This window comes from Nerophis lumbriciformis, linkage group LG36 (assembly GCF_033978685.3).
Source record: "Nerophis lumbriciformis linkage group LG36, RoL_Nlum_v2.1, whole genome shotgun sequence".
NCBI classification, from domain to species: domain Eukaryota; kingdom Metazoa; phylum Chordata; class Actinopteri; order Syngnathiformes; family Syngnathidae; genus Nerophis; species Nerophis lumbriciformis.
Genome location: NC_084583.2, coordinates 22,447,155 through 22,467,804, shown reverse-complemented (window position 1 = coordinate 22,467,804; position 20,650 = coordinate 22,447,155). Strand labels below are relative to the sequence as shown.

Below are 20,650 nucleotides of genomic sequence, written 5' to 3'. Positions count from 1 at the left end.
TTCTGTGTTATGCATTTTATTTTGCACGGTTGCACCAAGAAAAAAATCCTAGTTTGTGAACCTGTTCTCAAACAATGGCAATAACAATTACGGTATTCTGATTCTGATTCTAACTTGAAGTGTTTTGCCAAAAGGATTATTAGTAATACGTACATTTTCACGTATATTTACCTACAAGCCTTTGTTCGGGAGGGAGAAAAGCTGAAGATGAGACCTTCAAATCCTGATCTAAGCCCATTGAATGCAGCCAGGGACTGGCTCGGTGGCCTAGTGGTTAGAGTGTCCGCCCTGAGATGGGTAGGTTGTGAGTTCAAACCCCGGCCGAGTCATACCAAAGACTATAAAAATGGGAGCCATTACCTCCCTGCTTGGCACTCAGCATCAAGGGTTGGAATTGGGGGTTAAATCACCAAAATTGATTCCCGGGCGCGGCCACCGCTGCTGCCCACTGCTCCCCTCACCTCCCAAGGGGTGATCAAGGGTGATGGGTCAAATGCAGAGAATAATTTCGCCACACCTAGTGTGTGAGTGACTATCATTCCTACTTTAACTTTAGATGTGAGTCGACTTAGATCAGAGGCTCATTTTCCCCCCGGCGATCGCAACGACCACGCTGCGTCCAGACCTCGTCCTATGGTCTGAAACCTGCCATATTGTCTATATCATTGAACTGACAGTTCCGTGGGAGGATGCCATCGAAGAAGCGTATGAACGCAAGAAGCTGCGGTACTCCAACCTTGCAGCTGAGGCCGAGGACCGAGGCTGGAGGGTAAGGGATAGGGTGCGCCCAGTGGAGGTGGGCTGTAGGGGCTTTGTAGCAAGCACAACAGCAAAGCTCCTTAGGGAGGTTGGAGTCAGGGGGCAGGCTCACAGACAGGCCATTAAAGAGCTGGCCAACACAGCAGAGAGGACCTTGAGGAGGAGTGACACCAGCTGGGCTGCTAAGGCTAACACCTAATGGGACGCACACACCCCGGGATTTGATCACCCTGGGGTGGGCCCTTTCTCGGCAGAGGGTGTCTTGTGGAAAGCCGGGCCGAAACACCCTGTGACGCTGGGGCACACAACTGAAGATGTGTCCCAATGGTGGAAAAGCCTCCCAGCAGTGTCACCTAGCCTCATTTAGCTATGCGGTCAGGTGCAAGCCTGGCTCAGGGAGCAGGACGCCTCTGCCATGCAGAGTCCCCAGGGATTGTACCAACTAGTCCTTTCAACAAATTATAATGAGCTTGTTCTATTTTAAAACAAAGAAAACAATCTGACGTTGTCATATATAGTGGCAGAGGGGTTAGTGCGTCTGCCTCACAATACGAAGGTCCTGAGTAGTCCTGAGTTCAATCCTGGGCTCGGGATCTTTCTGTGTGGAGTTTGCATGTTCTCCCCGTGACTGCGTGGGTTCTACTCCGGCTTCCTCCCACCTCCAAAGACATGCACCTGGGGATAGGCCCCTCTCACCTCCAAAGACATGCACCTGGGGATAGGTTGATTGGCAACACTAAATGGGCCCTAGTGTGTGGATGTTGTCTGTCTATCTGTGTTGGCCCTGCGATGAGGTGGCGACTTGTCCAGGGTGTACCCCGCCTTCCGCCCGATTGTAGCTGAGATAGGCTCCAGCGCCCCCCGCGAACCCCAAAGGGAATAAGCAGTAAAAAAATGGATGGATGGATGGATGCCATGATTTTATCATTGTCCCCCATGCGGCCCCTGAGCCAAAATGAGTTTGACTGGTTTATGGCTTTGTAGAAACCCTGAGACAAAGTCTACGTTTGTTTTTGTTTTCCTCAGAATTTCCAAATAACTGCCAAGAGGATTACTTGTTAAATGTACACTGCAAAATGTCAGTGTTCAAAAACAAGAAAAAAAATGACAACAATAAGGGGTATTTTAGTTGAACTAAGCAAAATGATCTGCCAGAAAAAAATTTAATTTTGAGGAATTTATCTGAATGTGCATGAACTATTTCTGTTCAAAATAGTTTAAGATGTCACATGTTAAATGTTTCAATATGAACTGTCAGTTTACTGTACTGTGCCAACTGTACTACTTTATGAGTACCTATTTTCTATTGTTTCATTGAAAATAATGGCTGTCATCTGTTTTAATTATGAGACACAATTGTGTCAAAGTCATGATTTTGTATTTCATGTTTGAAATAAGAAATGATGACTTTAAAAAAGTAGTTTTATACTTGTGAGTGTTGATGACACAGCTTTGCAACACTTGATATTCTAGTTTCAAGCATGTTTTACTCAATATAGGTCATCACATCTCTGCAACAAGCTGTAATATCTTACTGAGATCATTTAGGACCAAAACACTTAAAACAAGTAAAACACTCTAACATAAAATATGCTTAGTGAGAAGAATGATCTTCTCAGACAGAAAATAAGCAAATATCACCCTTATTTGACATATTTCATCTTACTTAGATTTCACTTTTTGCAGTGTACATTTTCAGAATGTGCTTGTTCTATTTTGGGCCAAAGTAGGACAAACAATCTAAAGTTGTCTTTATTTTTACTTTATTTTAGTTTTAATGCCATGAATGTACGAGTCCGGCCCGCGTGGGAATAGATTTGACTTTATGTGGCCCCTGAGCTAAAGTGAGTTTGACACCCCTGACCTAAATGATTGGGCAAAAAAAAACCTCACGTGACTACAGGGCGCCATGTTTGCTACCAACCGAGTTGGCCATGCTCTCTCTGATAGAGACACAACTCTTTAAAGTCCCTTGTGCACGAACACAATGTGATACAATGAGTGTTTAGCATTTAGATAAGAGGCCTTCATGAGAACACCGACGGACGCCCTCCTCTTCTCCTCCTCACGACGCTCACCTCTCTCATCCGACCCGTTGTGTATCTTCTCCTAGTGACCACGACGGAGAAGAACAGTGCAGTAAAGAGGACAGCTAAAAGCAGGAGGCAGCAGCCAAAAACCGTCAGGGCCTTGTTCTTTGTCATCCACACACACAGGGAGCACACTGGCCACGCCCCCTTGGTCCCACAGGTGCGCAAGGTGCCGTCTTCAGGGAAACCGCCGTGAGTGATGATTTGTCTGTAGACATCAATGGAGGCCTTTGCTTTGGATTGGCGGTGAGTTGAGGTGAAAAGACCATATTGGGGAACATGACCATCCTGCAGCTTCCACACATAGAAGCCCTGCAGGTTGACACCATCCAAGCGACGGGCTGCACAAAATACACACATTGGTTTCTTTTCATTTGATGAAAACAATGTTTACAGCTAAAGAAGAGCAACCGGCCATGAAGGGCAAAGTATGAACACAACACTGATCTGCTTCATACCTCCATTGTTTCTAGCCGCCCTCCTTTATCATCTTTATGCTTTTATAGGAGGCGCTCATAAATATAGTCATAAAATGCGTTGCTTGTGGCCGTGCATCATTTTCATCTGGCCATTGCTGATCATACTCATATTATGCATTGGCAAGTCCAGGAATTGTTCCAAATGAGAATATAAGACAGTTGGGCCTACTATCTAAAAAAACATATTTTTTTGGTACCTATTTTACTCTCTAGGACTGTGGTTCTTAACCTTGTTGGAGGTAACGAAACACACCACTTTCATATGCGCCGTTTCACCAAATCCAAATCGCTGCCGTTGTGTCCTTGGGCAGGACATTTCACCCTTGCCCCCGGTGACGCTCACACTGGTGAATGAATGGTGAATGAATGATAGGTGGTGGTCGGAGGAGTCGTAGGTGAATGAATGGTGAATGTATGATAGGTGGTGGTCGGAGGGGTCGTAGGTGAATGAATGATAGGTGGTGGTCGGAGGAGTCGTAGGTGAATGAATGGTGAATGTATGATAGGTGGTGGTCGGAGGAGTCGTAGGTGAATGAATGGTGAATGTATGATAGGTGGTGGTCGGAGGAGTCGTAGGTGAATGAATGATGAATGAATGATAGGTGGTGGTCGGAGGGGTCGTAGGTGAATGAATGATGAATGATAGGTGGTGGTCGGAGGGGTCGTAGGTGAATGAATGATAGGTGGTGGTCAGAGGGGCCGTAGGTGAATGAATGATGAATGAATGATAGGTGGTGGTCGGAGGGGTCGTAGGTGAATGAATGATGAATGAATGATAGGTGGTGGTCGGAGGGGTCGTAGGTGAATGAATGATAGGTGGTGGTCAGAGGGGCCGTAGGTGAATGAATGATGAATGAATGATAGGTGGTGGTCCGAGGGGCCGTAGGTGAATGAATGATGAATGAATGATAGGTGGTGGTCGGAGGGGCCGTAGGTGAATGAATGATGAATGAATGATAGGTGGTGGTCAGAGGGGTCGTAGGTGAATGAATGATAGGTGGTGGTCGGAGGGGTCGTAGGTGAATGAATGATAGGTGGTGGTCGGAGGGGCCGTAGGTGAATGAATGATGAATGAATGATAGGTGGTGGTCAGAGGGGCCGTAGGTGAATGAATGATGAATGAATGATAGGTGGTGGTCGGAGGGGCCGTAGGTGAATGAATGATAGGTGGTGGTCGGAGGGGCCGTAGGTGAATGAATGATAGGTGGTGGTCGGAGGGGTCGTAGGTGAATGAATAATGAATGAATGATAGGTGGTGGTCGGAGGGGTCGTAGGTGAATGAATGATAGGTGGTGGTCAGAGGGGCCGTAGGTGAATGAATGATGAATGAATGATAGGTGGTGGTCGGAGGGGGCGTAGGTGAATGAATGATAGGTGGTGGTCGGAGGGGCCGTAGGTGAATGAATGATAGGTGGTGGTCGGAGGGGCCGTAGGTGAATGAATGGTGAATGAATGATAGGTGGTGGTCGGAGGGGTTGTAGGTGAATGAATGATAGGTGGTGGTCAGAGGGGTCGTAGGTGAATGAATGGTGAATGAATGATAGGTGGTGGTCGAAGGGGTCGTAGGTGAATGAATGGTGAATGAATGATAGGTGGTGGTCGGAGGGGTCGTAGGTGAATGAATGATGAATGAATGATAGGTGGTGGTCGGAGGGGTTGTAGGTGAATGAATGATAGGTGGTGGTAGGTGAATGAATGATGAATGAATGATAGGTGGTGGTAGGTGAATGAATGATGAATGAATGATAGGTGGTGGTCGGAGGGGGCGTAGGTGAATGAATGATAGGTGGTGGTCGGAGGGGCCGTAGGTGAATGAATGGTGAATGAATGATAGGTGGTGGTCGGAGGGGTCGTAGGTGAATGAATGATAGGTGGTGGTCGGAGGGGTCGTAGGTGAATGAATGATAGGTGGTGGTCGGAGGGGTCGTAGGTGAATGAATGATAGGTGGTGGTCGGAGGGGTCGGAGGTGAATGAATGATAGGTGGTGGTCGGAGGGGTCGTAGGTGAATGAATTATAGGTGGTGGTCGGAGGGGGCGTAGGTGAATGAATTATAGGTGGTGGTCGGAGGGGGCGTAGGTGAATGAATGGTGAATGAATGATAGGTGGTGGTCGGAGGGGTCGTAGGTGAATGAATGATAGGTGGTGGTCGGAGGGGTCGTAGGTGAATGAATTATAGGTGGTGGTCGGAGGGGGCGTAGGTGAATGAATGGTGAATGAATGCTAGGTGGTGGTCGGAGGGGTCGTAGGTGAATGAATGGTCGGAGGTGAATGAATGGTCGGAGGGGTCGTAGGTGAATGAATGATAGGTGGTGGTCGGAGGGGGCGTAGGTGAATGAATGGTGAATGAATGCTAGGTGGTGGTCGGAGGGGGCGTAGGTGAATCAATGATAGGTGGTGGTCGAAGGGGTCGTAGGTGAATGAATGATAGGTGGTGGTCGGAGGGGGCGTAGGTGAATGAATGGTGAATGAATGATAGGTGGTGGTCGGAGGGGTCGTAGGTGAATGAATGATAGGTGGTGGTCGGAGGGGGCGTAGGTGAATGAATGGTGAATGAATGATAGGTGGTGGTCGGAGGGGTCGTAGGTGAATGAATGATAGGTGGTGGTCGGAGGGGGCGTAGGTAAATGAATGGTGAATGAATGATAGGTGGTGGTCGGAGGGGTTGTAGGTGAATGAATGGTGAATGAATGATAGGTGGTGGTCGGAGGGGGCGTAGGTGAATGAATGGTGAATGAATGATAGGTGGTGGTCGGAGGGGTCGTAGGTGAATGAATGATAGGTGGTGGTCAGAGGGGCCGTAGGTGAATGAATGATAGGTGGTGGTCGGAGGGGGCGTAGGTGAATGAATGATAGGTGGTGGTCGGAGGGGGCGTAGGTGAATGAATGGTGAATGAATGATAGGTGGTGGTCGGAGGGGGCGTAGGTGAATGAATGGTGAATGAATGATAGGTGGTGGTCGGAGGGGTCGTAGGTGAATGAATGATAGGTGGTGGTCGGAGGGGTCGTAGGTGAATGAATTATAGGTGGTGGTCGGAGGGGGCGTAGGTGAATGAATGGTGAATGAATGCTAGGTGGTGGTCGGAGGGGTCGTAGGTGAATGAATGGTCGGAGGTGAATGAATGGTCGGAGGGGTCGTAGGTGAATGAATGATAGGTGGTGGTCGGAGGGGGCGTAGGTGAATGAATGGTGAATGAATGCTAGGTGGTGGTCGGAGGGGGCGTAGGTGAATCAATGATAGGTGGTGGTCGAAGGGGTCGTAGGTGAATGAATGATAGGTGGTGGTCGGAGGGGGCGTAGGTGAATGAATGGTGAATGAATGATAGGTGGTGGTCGGAGGGGTCGTAGGTGAATGAATGATAGGTGGTGGTCGGAGGGGGCGTAGGTGAATGAATGGTGAATGAATGATAGGTGGTGGTCGGAGGGGTCGTAGGTGAATGAATGATAGGTGGTGGTCGGAGGGGGCGTAGGTAAATGAATGGTGAATGAATGATAGGTGGTGGTCGGAGGGGTTGTAGGTGAATGAATGGTGAATGAATGATAGGTGGTGGTCGGAGGGGGCGTAGGTGAATGAATGGTGAATGAATGATAGGTGGTGGTCGGAGGGGTCGTAGGTGAATGAATGATAGGTGGTGGTCAGAGGGGCCGTAGGTGAATGAATGATAGGTGGTGGTCGGAGGGGGCGTAGGTGAATGAATGATAGGTGGTGGTCGGAGGGGGCGTAGGTGAATGAATGGTGAATGAATGATAGGTGGTGGTCGGAGGGGGCGTAGGTGAATGAATGGTGAATGAATGATAGGTGGTGGTCGGAGGGGTCGTAGGCGCAAACTGGCAGCCTGGCTTCCGTCAGTCTACCCCAGGGCAGCTGTGGCTACAAATGTAGCTTACCACCACAAGGTGTGAATGAATGATGGCTTCCCACTTCTCTGTGAGCGCTTTGAGTATCCAATAATAGAAAAGCGCAATACAAAATCAAATCCATTATTATTATTATTATTATTATTATTCATTTAGTGAAAAATAAAATGTTTTTTTTTTTCAAATTCAAGACAAAGTTATGTTTTTTTTTACTGGTGCACAAAATGAAGCGTGCATGAACATCACCTTGTTCAAAGAACAAAAGCAACATGAACTCACAACAAATGACACACCTGCAAATCAGATGCAACATTAGAGGGAACATCGTTTGGAGGTATCCATAATATGACAATAGAGAGAAGTTTTGATGTACACGTGTCTTGACCTCTGCCGAAGCCCCGAGGCCGACTCACCAAAACCCCTAGGGTTCCATGGAACCCAGGTTAAGAACCACTGATCTAGGAGAAGCTGAAAGGAATTTATTTTGTCTTTAATTACCTCTGAAGCCAAACAAGACATAAAAGTCGATGAGTTTTTGAATGGGGTCAAAACATTACTGATTCATTTTGTTTAATGCTCAAATTTCTCAATAAACTTCAGAAAAATATCAAATGTTTGTTTAATTTTGACCCAGTTGATCATATATTGTCACGTTTAAATGATCAAAATAACTCACGTTATGCAAATGTATCCTATTTGAAAACTGTGACATCATTTGATCGAAAGACCTTTAAAGCAGGGGTTCTTAGCCTTTTTGACCTCGGGGCCCAATTTTTCAAGTACAGAGGGTCCCTCTCAAATAATAACACTGAATTAGTAATCTTACACTTGATTTTAATTATATTCAATAATTATATCTAAGCTACTAACAGTTTACAACCCTGTCAAATGATAGAAAAGCATGTTAATCACAAATATTGTTATTTAACACATAAACCTTAGGCTTAGGTCAGGCTGAATAGAAAAATAGGTACTAACCAAATATACTGCATAAGAAAGGACTGATAAATAATGAATGGAAAATAAATGTACATATATACAATATATGTACATATACTGTGTGTCGCGCCTCGCCAAGGAGCAGCGAGAATACCAAGAAGCGCATATGCCAAATTTTCAAAGAGAACGGCCTACGGATCACGATTGAAGCCAACAAGCAAACCGTCAACTTCCTTGACGTCACTTTCAACCTGAGAAATAACAGCTACCAACCATTCACGAAACCCAACACAACACTCCAATACGTGCACCATGACAGCAACCATACACCCACCACCACGAAAAGAATACCTACCGGAATCAATAAAAGGCTATCGATGCTGTCATCTAGCAAAGCTGAATTTGACCAAGCAACCCCCCCGTACCAAAAAGCCCTTGATGAAAGCGGATACAATTTCACCCTCACCTATGAACCCACGCCAGGAAACCAGCCAAAAAAGAACAGAAAACGAAACGGCATCATCTGGTACAACCCCCCATACAGCAAAAACGTCTCAACGAACATTGGACACAAATTCCTCAACCTGATTGACAAACACTTTCCCAAAGACAACAACCTAAGAAAAGTATTCAACAAGAACAACATCAAATTGAGCTACAGCTGCATGAACAATATACGACAAATCATCTCAAACCACAACAAAACAATTGCAAATGAGCCGTCGACCCCCAGTCAGAACGACTCCAAAACCAACAAAGCATGTAACTGTCGAAAGAAACCTGATTGCCCCCTCAACGGGGGATGCTTACAAACATCAGTTGTCTACCAATCTAAGGTAATACGCAAGGACATTAACACATCCGACACATATGTAGGATTAACCGAGGGTGAATTCAAAACCAGATGGAACAACCACAAGGCTTCTTTCAGGAACAAAAACCTGCGAAATACCACAGAACTCAGCAAACACATTGGGACCTCAAAGACAATAATGTTGAATATTCAATAACATGGCAAATTCTTGCATCCAGCACACCTTACAATAGTGGTAATAAAAGATGCAACCTATGCTTGAAAGAGAAATTGTTTATTATCTACCGTCCAGACCTGTCATCCCTCAACAAGCGCAGCGAAATTGTAACAACATGCCGCCATAGACGGAAACACCTCCTAGGTAACACATGAACCAATCACCACGCCCCTAGGCCAGCCTGTACCCACCCACTCTGTGCCCTATATAAACCATGGTATGCGAATGCTCCCATTAAAATCTCCTGACGATTGAGGGTACCCCCCTCATGAAACAGGCCTGTAGAGATGAAATAGTCTTGTGATTTTTTCCCCACACATATATATACATACATATATATGTACATACATACAATAATATGATTCCTAAATAAACCGGTCAATAAAATTTCAGTGCAAATGAAAATACAGCTTCACCATTTTAGTCATAATTTTTGCACTCAAGAAACTTCTCTATGACTTTAGCTCCAGACTTCTTCTGTTTGTTTGAGATTTTAATTGCTGCCACAAGTGGTAGAAAAGTGTACTACAACTGAGGACCATACCGACCACAGCTGAGAAACAGATATTTTTTGCCGGCCCTCTAGGGGGCGCTAAGAAACACTGCTTTAAAGGGGTAAAATTAGGGCTGTCAATAAAAACAAGTTAACGCATGTGATTAATCCCAAAAAATATCCTGTTTATACACAGATTAATTTGCTTTGACTGTAAATTTTGCTCGAAAATACACTTTATATAAAACTAATCAAACCGATTTATGACGTGAATTCAAGTAAAACATTTAAAAAAATGTTCCTGGATGACAGTCTGACAATAAAATTGCATTGGTGTCAAAATATTCTGCTCTTTTTAAAGTGAATTTAAATCATACAAGTGAGTAATAACTTGTAATTAATCATGATGAATCCAAATTCAAAAGAGTGATTAATCTGATTCCAAAAAATATCATTTGACAACACAAGTGAAACTAAAATAAAACATTAAGTTGTTGGTATTTCTGTTGATTGAAAGACCTGAGCAAAAAAAAGTTGAGAAAAATCTTTTTATGCCTGACTTTTATGTCCTGTTTGTCTTTGGGTATTGTCGAATAACTGAAAGTATCGTAAAACTGTATAAGAATTGGACATTGACTTTTTGATATTTAACATTAAAAACACCTGCGGGTAAAAATCCGTATAATAGAGTGAGACAATAAAACAGCAAACAATCACTGAAAAGACAAAAAAGTCCTGACAGTTAAACTTACACTGTAAAAATGTTCCTTGTAAATTACGGGCTAATAATTGCATAACCTTTACAGTAATTTACTGTAAAGTCAAATGCTGTGAAATATAAGGGTACTAAGTCATTTGTATATTTTGATCACAGTATTGTTCTACTAAATGCTATGAAATCCTGGCAGGTTTTTAAACTCTAGTCAAAGTTAGCATAGCTCGCAGGTTCAATACTTATATGATTTATTTTTCTAAAGCTGCTCCACCTCTCCTCCCTGGGAGGTCTGCCTCAGAGTCACAGTCACAAAGAAAAGAAGAAAATGACCTTTGAGAGCCTCTTGTAGGTAACTTTGGAGATAGTGTTGCCTCATGTTGTCCTCCACTGGAGCCTGGTCATCGACCCCGCTGGCGGTGATAATGATCGGCTGAGTGCGCCCGTATCGCTCTGTCACCCACTTCAGGACTTTTCGCAGGCCCCAAGGGACGAGAGCTTGGCCCAGACCGGAGGAGGGCCAGGTGGGGTCAGAAAGAGTTAGACAGTCATGATGTTTTTGGTGCGAACTAGGAGGACCAGGAGAGACCAGACGAGTGGTAAAGTGATTCAGTGCGATGAAACCTAAAGCACCTTTCAGTTCCTCTCTCTCGGTCTGAGTGAAAGTAGGCAGAGGTGATCTTTGATGGGTCGTTACTCGGGCCCTCTCCTTCAGGTCGGTCTTCATTTCAAGCGGAGTCCTCAGCAGCGGGTCGAGGAAGCGACCCAGTTCAAAAAGAAGGAATCTCTCCACCGCTGCCGTGTGTGACGACAAAAAGGGGTTTGCAGGTTCGGCCCAGTCGGCATGAAGCGCCAGCGACACCGAAGCCCCGTCGCGATGAGAGAACTTCCTGTCGTGGAGCCTCCAGGCTCTCGCGTGAGCCAAAAGGAGGTTACGGGCAGCCTGGTGCTGCTCCTTCCTGTCGGAGTAAATATCTGTCAGCCTGTTGGGCTCATTGATGGTGATCCAGTACCGCACAAAGGTGCCCAGCTCCCGGTAGCACAGTGCTGCATATTCCAGGAAGGCATCCACTGTGCTGGGGTTGAGCCAACCTCCAGAGGCATGCAGCGGACCAGGCAGGCCCAGTGGAGCTTTGTGCGTGGGGTAGTAAAGGATGACCAGAGCCTCCAGGTCCAGTTTCTTGAGCTCGGTAAGGACACAGCGGTAGTATCTTTCAGAACAAAAACACAGAGGAGGTTTAACAATTTGCTATAGGAGTATGGCTGCGCAATAGTACGCTGTGTAAATCTAACTACCCGACGCCTTAAGAGCTGCGCTGCTCAATTTAACTCTCAAACATGGTACAGCAAGTCTAATCTGCCTGGAACATGGGAACTCCGAATGGGATTGCCAGACTTCAAAGGCCATTTTAGCATTTATTTTAGCTCAAGGGCCACATGAAGGAAACTCTATGCCCTACGCGGGCCAGACGGGTAAAATCATGGCATAATAACTTAAAAATTGAGACAACTTCAGATTCTTTTCTTGGTCTCACTTTGGCCAAAAATAGAACAAGTACCAGTACATTCCGAAAATGTACATACTACAAATAATACTCTCGGCAAAACACTTAAAATCCGCTACACCTCCCTGATACCGAAGTACATGTCAAACTACTTCCTTAACGTAAATGAGCGCCATAACCACAACACCAGGGGGAGTTCCACTAACCACGTTAAATCCAGATTCCCATCTAACAAAGGTCTTAACTCATTCTCTTTCTATGCCACATCAATATGGAATGCACTCCCAACAGGTGTAAAAGAAAGGACAGCTCTATCCTCCTTCAAAACCGCACTAAAAGAACACCTCCCGGCAACTTTAACCCTAAACTAACATCCTCCCTTCCACATCCCACCTCCCCGGATTGTAAATAATCAAATGTAGACACTTTTTCTTATACTTTCTGAACTCACTAAGTTCACTACTTGCTGTACATATCCTACCAAGTCAGTCCTACACTGTTTCAATGTCCATTTCTCTGATGATGCAATTGTTGATGACTGAAGTGTTGATATCAACCAAACCTAACCCCCCCCCCCCCCCCCGCCCCTTGGATTGTAAATAATGTAAATAATTCAATGTATATACTCTGATGATTAAAGTTAAAGTTAAAGTACCAATGATTGTCACACACACACTAGGTGTGGTGAAATTTGTCCTCTGCATTTGACCCATCCCCTTGTTCACCCCTGGGAGGTGAGGGGAGCAGTGGGCAGCAGCGGTGGCCGCGCCCGGGAATCATTTTTGGTGATTTAACCCCCAATACCAAGCCTTGATGCTGAGTGCCAAGCAGGGAGGTAATGGCTCCCATTTTTATAGTCTTTGGTATGACTCGGCCGGGGTTTGAACTCACAACCTACCCATCTCAGGGCGGACACTAACCCAGGGGTCTCAGACACGCGGCCTGCGGAACGTTATTTTGCGAGTTTTATATGAATGGCGCTTGACAGCGTCACACTTACCAACCCTCCCGATTTTTCCGGGAGACTCCCGAATTTCAGGGCAACCATTCTCTCAAACGTCTGCTGATTTTCACCCAAGCAACAATAATAAGGGCACGCCTTTAGTGCCCTCTACAACCTGTACAAACAGCGTGCCAGCCCAGTCACATGTTGTATTTGGCTTCTGTACACATACGTAAGTGACTGCAAGACATACTTGGTCAACAGCCATACAGGTCACACTGAGGGTGGCCGTATAAACAAGTTTAACACTGTTACAAATATGCGCCACACTGCGAACCCACACCAAACAAGAATGACAAACACATTTCGGGAGAACATCCGCACCGTAACACAACATAAACACAACAGAACAAATACCCAGAATCCCATGCAGCCCTAACTCTCCCAGTCTACAATATACACCCCCGCTACCACCCAGGTAAATTGAGTTTGAGACCCCTGCTCTAACCAGTAGGCCATCGAGTAGATTAACTTGTGTGATGACTGTGTTATGCTGATAGTATATATCTGTACCATGAATTGATTAACGTGGACCCCGACCTAAACAAGTTGAAAAACTTATTGGGGTGTTACCATTTAGTGGTCAATTATACGGAATATGTACTGTACTGTGCAATCTACTAATAAAAGTTTCAATCAATCAAAAACATACAGTAAGTGCCCAAAAATTCCCACCTCTACTGGTCTGTGTCAACTGAATTAGCCTAATATGTGGTGTTTTTAACCATATTTATTCTGCAACTTCTCTCAATAGCCTAACTCGCAATGTTGCACATTTCCAGTTCATTACCAATAATCCCCATAAATCCCCACCTATTGCTTTTAAATCCTATTAATTCCCATGGAAAGTTTCCACCTTGGAGAATTTGTCATAATTAAAGCAGTGAAATGTTTCCCTCATAAAAACACAGAAAAAAACAGTGTAAAGTCACAGAAACCAGCCTCGATAAAACTAGGTCAATAAAAAGTCAGGAAAAGATGCAAGTAGAGATGTCCGATAATATCGGCCGATAAATGCTTTAAAATGTAACATTGGAAATGATCGGTATTGGTTTCAAAAAGTGAAATGTATGACTTTTTAAAAGGCCGCTGTGTACACGGATGTAGGGAGAAGTACAGAGCGCCAATAAACCTTTGCATGCCGGTCCAATCACATAATATCTACGGCTTTTCACATACATACAAGTGAATGCAAGCATACTTGGTCAACGGCCATACAGGTCACACTGAGGGTGGCCGTATAAACAACTTTAACACTGTTACAAATATGCGCCACACTGTGAACCCACACCAAACAAGAATGACAAACACATTTAGGAAGAACATCTGCACCGTAACACAACATAAACACCTCAACCTTCTCATGCTCTCTCAGGGAGAGCATGTCCCAAATTCCAAGCTGCTGTTTTGAGACATGTTAAAAAAAATAATGCACTTTGTGACTTCAATAATAAATATGGCAGTGCCATGTTGGCATTTTTTTCCATAACTTGAGTGGATTTATTTTGGAAAACCTTGTTACATTGTTTAATGCATCCAGCGGGGCATCACAACAGAATTAGGCATAATAATGTGTTCATTCCACGACTGAATATATCGGTATCGCTTGATATCGGAATTGGTAATTAAGAGTTGGACAATATCGGCAAAAAAGCCATTATAAAAGTTAAAGTTAAAGTACCAATGATTGTCACACACACACTAGGTGTGGCGAGATTATTCTCTGCATTTGACCCATCACCCTTGATCACCCCCTGGGAGGTGAGGGGAGCAGTGGGCAGCAGCGGTGGCCGCGCCCGGGAATCATTTTGGTGATTTAACCCCCAATTCCAACCCTTGATGCTGAGTGCCAAGCAGGGAGGTAATGGGTCCCATTTTTATAGTCTTTGGTATGACTCGGCTGGGGTTTGAACTCACAACCTACCGATCTCAGGGCGGACACTCTAACCACTAGGCCACTGAGTAGGTACTAGGCCACTGAGTAGGTTTATCGGACATCTCTAGATGCAAGGGTGGCAATAATCATATTTTTACCTCAGCGCCTCCGTATTTACTTGAGAGAGGTCTCCATGTGGTAGTATCAGAGACCAGTTTAGAGCAAAGCGATAATGCGATGCTCCAGTCGATGCGAACAGGTGAAGGTGGCTACGAATGGTCAGATAATCAGTGCACTGGGATCGATTAGTAGGAAGCTCCTCTCCTGGGATCGGATGCAACGATCCGTCTCCTGTCCAGTTCCAACTGTACACATGAGGATCTATAAACTGGGGGGAGAAAGGGTAGAAGCGGGCCTAGGAACAACAAAGAAAGATCAGTAGGGGAGGATTTGTTGCCATGTCGTCTTAGTACCTGCAAGGTGGAGTCAGCGACGCCCCAGTGAAAGTCGCAGGGGAAACGACCCTTGACCTCTACAGGTGTCTCCAATCTGGGGAAACCGTTGTCAGCAATAACATGTTTGTAGTACTGAGCTGTGGTTTTGGGCGTCCTCTTTCTGTCAGAGTGACTGAAGTCGACGTAGAAAAGGCCCCGGCGGACCGAGTAGCCGTAATTCCATTCAAAGCCGTCTACCAGCGACCATGCGGTGTAGCCTAGCAACCGCACACCGTCCAGCCTGGCAGCTGAAACACAGCAATCACAAGTTGAAGTACCATGGAACATTTAGATCAGGGGTCGGCAACCCAGAATGTTGAAAGAGCCGTATTGGACCACAAATACAAAAAAGTAATCGGTCTGGAGCCGCAAAAAATGTAAAGACTTATATACAGGTAAAAGCCAGTAAATTAGAATATTTTGAAAAACTTGATTTATTTCAGTAATTGCATTCAAAAGGTGTAACTTGTACATTATATTTATTCATTGCACACAGACTGATGCATTCAAATGTTTATTTCATTTAATTTTGATGATTTGAAGTGGCAACAAATGAAAATCCAAAATTCCGTGTGTCACAAAATTAGAATATTACTTAAGGCTAATACAAAAAAGGGATTTTTAGAAATGTTGGCCAACTGAAAAGTATGAAAATGAAAAATATGAGCATGTACAATACTCAATACTTGGTTGGAGCTCCTTTTGCCTCAATTACTGCGTTAATGCGGCGTGGCATGGAGTCGATGAGTTTCTGGCACTGCTCAGGTGTTATGAGAGCCCAGGTTGCTCTGATAATGGCCTTCAACTCTTCTGCGTTTTTGGGTCTGGCATTCTGCATCTTCCTTTTCACAATACCCCACAGATTTTCTATGGGGCTAAGGTCAGGGGAGTTGGCGGGCCAATTTAGAAGAGAAATACCATGGTCCGTAAACCAGGCACGGGTAGATTTTGCGCTGTGTGCAGGCGCCAAGTCCTGTTGGAACTTGAAATCTCCATCTCCATAGAGCAGGTCAGCAGCAGGAAGCATGAAGTGCTCTAAAACTTGCTGGTAGACGGCTGCGTTGACCCTGGATCTCAGGAAACAGAGTGGACCGACACCAGCAGATGACATGGCACCCCAAACCATCACTGATGGTGGAAACTTTACACTAGACTTCAGGCAACGTGGATCCTGTGCCTCTCCTGTCTTCCTCCAGACTCTGGGACCTCGATTTCCAAAGGAAATGCAAAATTTGCATGGTTGGGTGATGGTTTGGGGTGCCATGTCATCTGCTGGTATCAGAGCAACCTGGGCTCTCATAACACCTGAGCAGTGCCAGAAACTCATCGACTCCATGCCACGCCGCATTAACGCAGTAATTGAGGCAAAAGGAGCTCCAACCAAGTATTGAGTATTGTACATGCTCATATTTTTCATTTTCATACTTTTTAGTTGGCCAACATTTCTAAAAATCCCTTTTTTGTATTAGCCTTAAGTAATATTCTAATTTTGTGACACACGGAATTTTGGATTTTCATTTGTTGCCACTTCAAATCATCAAAAATAAATGAAATAAACATTTGAATGCATCAGTCTGTGTGCAATGAATAACTATAATGTACAAGTTACACCTTTTGAATGCAATTACTGAAATAAATCAAGTTTTTCAAAATATTCTAATTTACTGGCTTTTACCTGTAAGTCTTATAATGATGGCAACTCATGGCCAATTAGCTATATTAGCCTACTATCCCAATTACCATGTGTCGCAGGCTGACGCAAATCTTCGTAATATTTATCCTACACATTTTTACAACATTGGAAAACATTAGTAAAACTTCTCAGAGGGTGAGATAACTATAATTCTGGAAATGACCAAAGGTATAGATGTGTGTGTCCAAGTTAAAAGGAAACATCTTCTAATTTCATCCCGACCATTGTTCTCCGTTTGACTCATTTCACTCGATCAAATATTTCTAAGGTTCAACACTACAAAATAATGAAAGGATTAATACAAGTATCAGCCAACCCTCGAGGCTGCAATATCGGTATCGTAACGAAGTGAAAAATCGGAACACCTCTAAGTAAGATTGTTATCTTATTGGTATCGGTACAAATTAAACTGAATTGAGTTCAGCTTCAGCGAGTTTGAGATAGGCTCCAGCACCCCCCCCGCCACCCCAAAACGGACAAGCGGTGGAAAATGGATGGATGGAGTTTAAGTGTGTTAAACTGAGTTGAGTTGAATTTCAACTAAAGTAACTGAATTAAACTTTAGTTTGAATCTTTGTAATTATTATTTATGTTGAAATTGAATTCATCTTTTTTGTTTTTATTAGGTTCGTCCAAAATAGAGTTAATTGCTTTAATCATGGACATACGCAGATTAATCACACAATTGATTTTGACAGAATATGCTCCTTTACCTTAACCACGAAAGGTGGCGTGGGTTTCTATACGGTCAGTGATCAGGTCAATGCTTACGTGCAAAGATGACTGCCATTTTCTCATTACTGAACATTACCACGCTTTAAGCCAGTGGTGTCATCAAAGTCATTTTAGCTCAGGGGCCACATGGAGGAAAATCTGTGCACACAGACTATTAAAATCATGGCATTAAAACTAAAAAACAAAGACAACTTCAGATTGTTTTCCTTGTCTTACTTTGGCCAAAAATAGAACAAACACATTCTGAAAATATTACAATAAAAACATAGAAGAAAATACCGGCAGCAGTAAAGTTTAGATCCATGAAGGAAAGAAGAAAGTGAATGAATGTTTATAACTGAATACATTTACATATGCATAAAAATGTGTTTTCTTTTGTATTATTTATTTTAATGAATGAAGTAACCTTTTTCCAAAACACAATATAGAGTGTGAGATATAACAAGATCAAGCACACATTTAGCATTTGTTTTCAAAACGCTTACAAATAAATGGGACCCCAAAAATGTACTGCGGGACCCCATTTTTACGACTTGATGGGGTCCCTGGGACCACATTTTGAAAATTCCTAGTGCCAACACTGATGGAGTATTAGTGCGTGCAAAACAGCAGCAGGCGGCTGTGGCCTGCGGGCCGCTTCTAATACTAATCAAATATCATCCCGGGGGCCATTGATCATTCATTCACGGGCCGCTGGCCTTGATTTGGACACCCCTGCTTTAAGCAAATAAATGTGAATTAGTGAAGCGAATTATATTTATATAGCGCTTTTCTCTAGTGACTCAAAACAAAAGCAGCACCGTTGTATTGCACACTCGACATAGATACTTTTTAAAATTTATTTTGTAATTTATGATTGGCCTCACGCGGGCCGGACAGGGACGCACAAAGGGCCGGATGTGGCCCGCGGGCCGCATAATGGCCGGGTCTGCACTATGGACCATTTAGTGTTGCCAATCAACCTATCCCCAGGTGCATGTCTTTGGAGGTGGGAGGGGCCTATCCCCAGGTGCATGTCTTTGGAGGTGGGAGGGGCCTATCCCCAGGTGCATGTCTTTGGAGGTGGGAGGAAGCCGGAGTAGAACCCACGCAGTCACGGGGAGAACATGCAAACTCCACACAGAAAGATCCCGAGCCCGGGATTGAACCCAGGACCTTTGTATTTATTTAGTTTTATTATTAGAGATGATTAAAGTAAATATATGTAATTGTACGCAGTACATTTATTTTTGTAATACATTTATTAAGAAAAGGTAAGTCACTTTGTTTACACATATTTCTACGCTTTGGGCCTTGAGTTTGACACCTGTGATGTACACTAACCTAGGCAAATAAAAGTTGAAATAAATAGAACTGAATTGGAACAATGAAATAACTATTACCTTGTACTACCTGATTGATGAATCTCTTCATTAAGTAAATGGCGACCGTGTCCTCTCTACCCACACTGGCTTCAGAGAACCATCCGCCCTCGGCCACCAGCACTTGTGGGTCATCGTACTCTAGCTTTATCCAGCCCAGGACGCTCCTCATATCCGGTGTCACGGCCTGGCCATAGTGGGGCAGGTCTCTCCCCAGTCGGAGGTTGTTCGGGCCAAAGGACAGCGCAAAGAAGTCGGCCGTCTTCTGCACCCACAGCTTCTCCTGTGCCGAGAACGTGGGCAGTAGGGACCCATGCCGGGTTTTTAGGGAGGCTGGGTAGTCTCCGTCACCGAAGATGGGATTGGCGAACCAACCCAGCACAGCCTCCATTGATTGTTGACAGAGCTCAACATTGGCGGCTGTGGACTGGCCTTTTTGAGGCTCGACCCAATGGGAGCCCAAGACAATGGACACTTTACCCCTCTGCGCTGGACGGAAGTGGGTGTTATAGGCGTGCCAGGCCTTGGCATGTGCCTGAGAACAAAACAGTATCATATCACTCCATTCAAAAGTTGACAATAATTGCTGTTTAAAAATGATCGACTGCGTAAACAACAAATATACAACTGCCGTAACTTGAGTAGCAGCCTGATTATGACCTTTTTCTCATCTAAGTGTCAACACACGCCATCTGTGCAGCGCTCTGCACTGCAAAAAAACACTGAGTGATTATTATTGAGGCATATCTCCCAAGACTTCCTGTCACAAACTGTGCTGACAAGATGGACTTTGGACCTCAATAACTTATGTGTCCTGTTTACTGACGTAAAAACGACCAATTGAAATACAAGAAAACGTTGCTTTAAGACTTACCCTGATCAGATTGTGGGCCACCGTCAGAGAGCCAGCGAGCCCCCCTCTTTCTCCAGGGGCGTGCACCCCTGTACCGTACCCCTGGACGGCCACCAGGTATGGGTTATGCATGGTCAGCCAGTACTTGACACGGTCCCCAAATGTGCGGAAACAAAATGTGGCGTAGTCCTCAAACAATGGAATGAGCGTGCCATTTTTCCAGCCTCCGTGTTCCTTCTGCAGGACCAGTGGCAGATCCCAATGATGGACGGTAACAACGGGCTCAATCCGCTTTTCCACCAGCTTGTTTATGAGGCGGTTGTAGTGCTCCACAGCACGCTCATTGGGATGAATCCCATCCAGGAACAGTCTAGGCCAGGAGAGTGAAAACGTGTATGACTTCACCCCAAGATACTCCAGCTCCTGCACATCTTCTTCCCACCGAGCATAGCTGTCGCTTGCTACATCGGCGGTCTCTGACTGGGTGAAGTTATCCCATATGGATGGTGCCTTTCCATCCTGTGATCCTTCAGTCTGGAAGGCAGACGTCCCAGACCCCCAAAGGAATCCTGAAGGAAAAGTATCATGACAAAAAGACTCTTCTAGAGTAATAGGGACCGGCTTGGGGTTCTGCCACATCTGTCTGCCATCGCCAGCCGAGCCTCGGTGCCAACAAGTGGCCAACCATAGGAGTAAGAGCCACTGAACCCTGTGATGGGCTGGGTGGTCCAGCTCCAGCATGGTGATGGAGTCTTGTCGCAGAGCTCGGT

The 20,650-nt window shown here is 44.8% G+C and overlaps 1 protein-coding gene across 1 annotated transcript; it reads right to left on the bottom strand.

Moving 5' to 3' along the window:
* Positions 1-2,433: 2,433 nt before the first annotated feature.
* klb (klotho beta) lies at positions 2,434-20,621 on the bottom strand. Its single transcript, XM_061930115.2, has 6 exons — positions 19,902-20,621; positions 19,049-19,562; positions 15,218-15,486; positions 14,903-15,159; positions 10,694-11,571; positions 2,434-3,190 (listed from the first exon to the last, which is right to left on the bottom strand). Exons 1-6 carry the CDS (start codon positions 20,619-20,621, stop codon positions 2,787-2,789), a joined length of 3,042 nt encoding a protein of 1,013 aa, XP_061786099.1. The 3' UTR covers positions 2,434-2,786.
* Between the last annotated feature and the right edge of the window lie 29 nt (positions 20,622-20,650).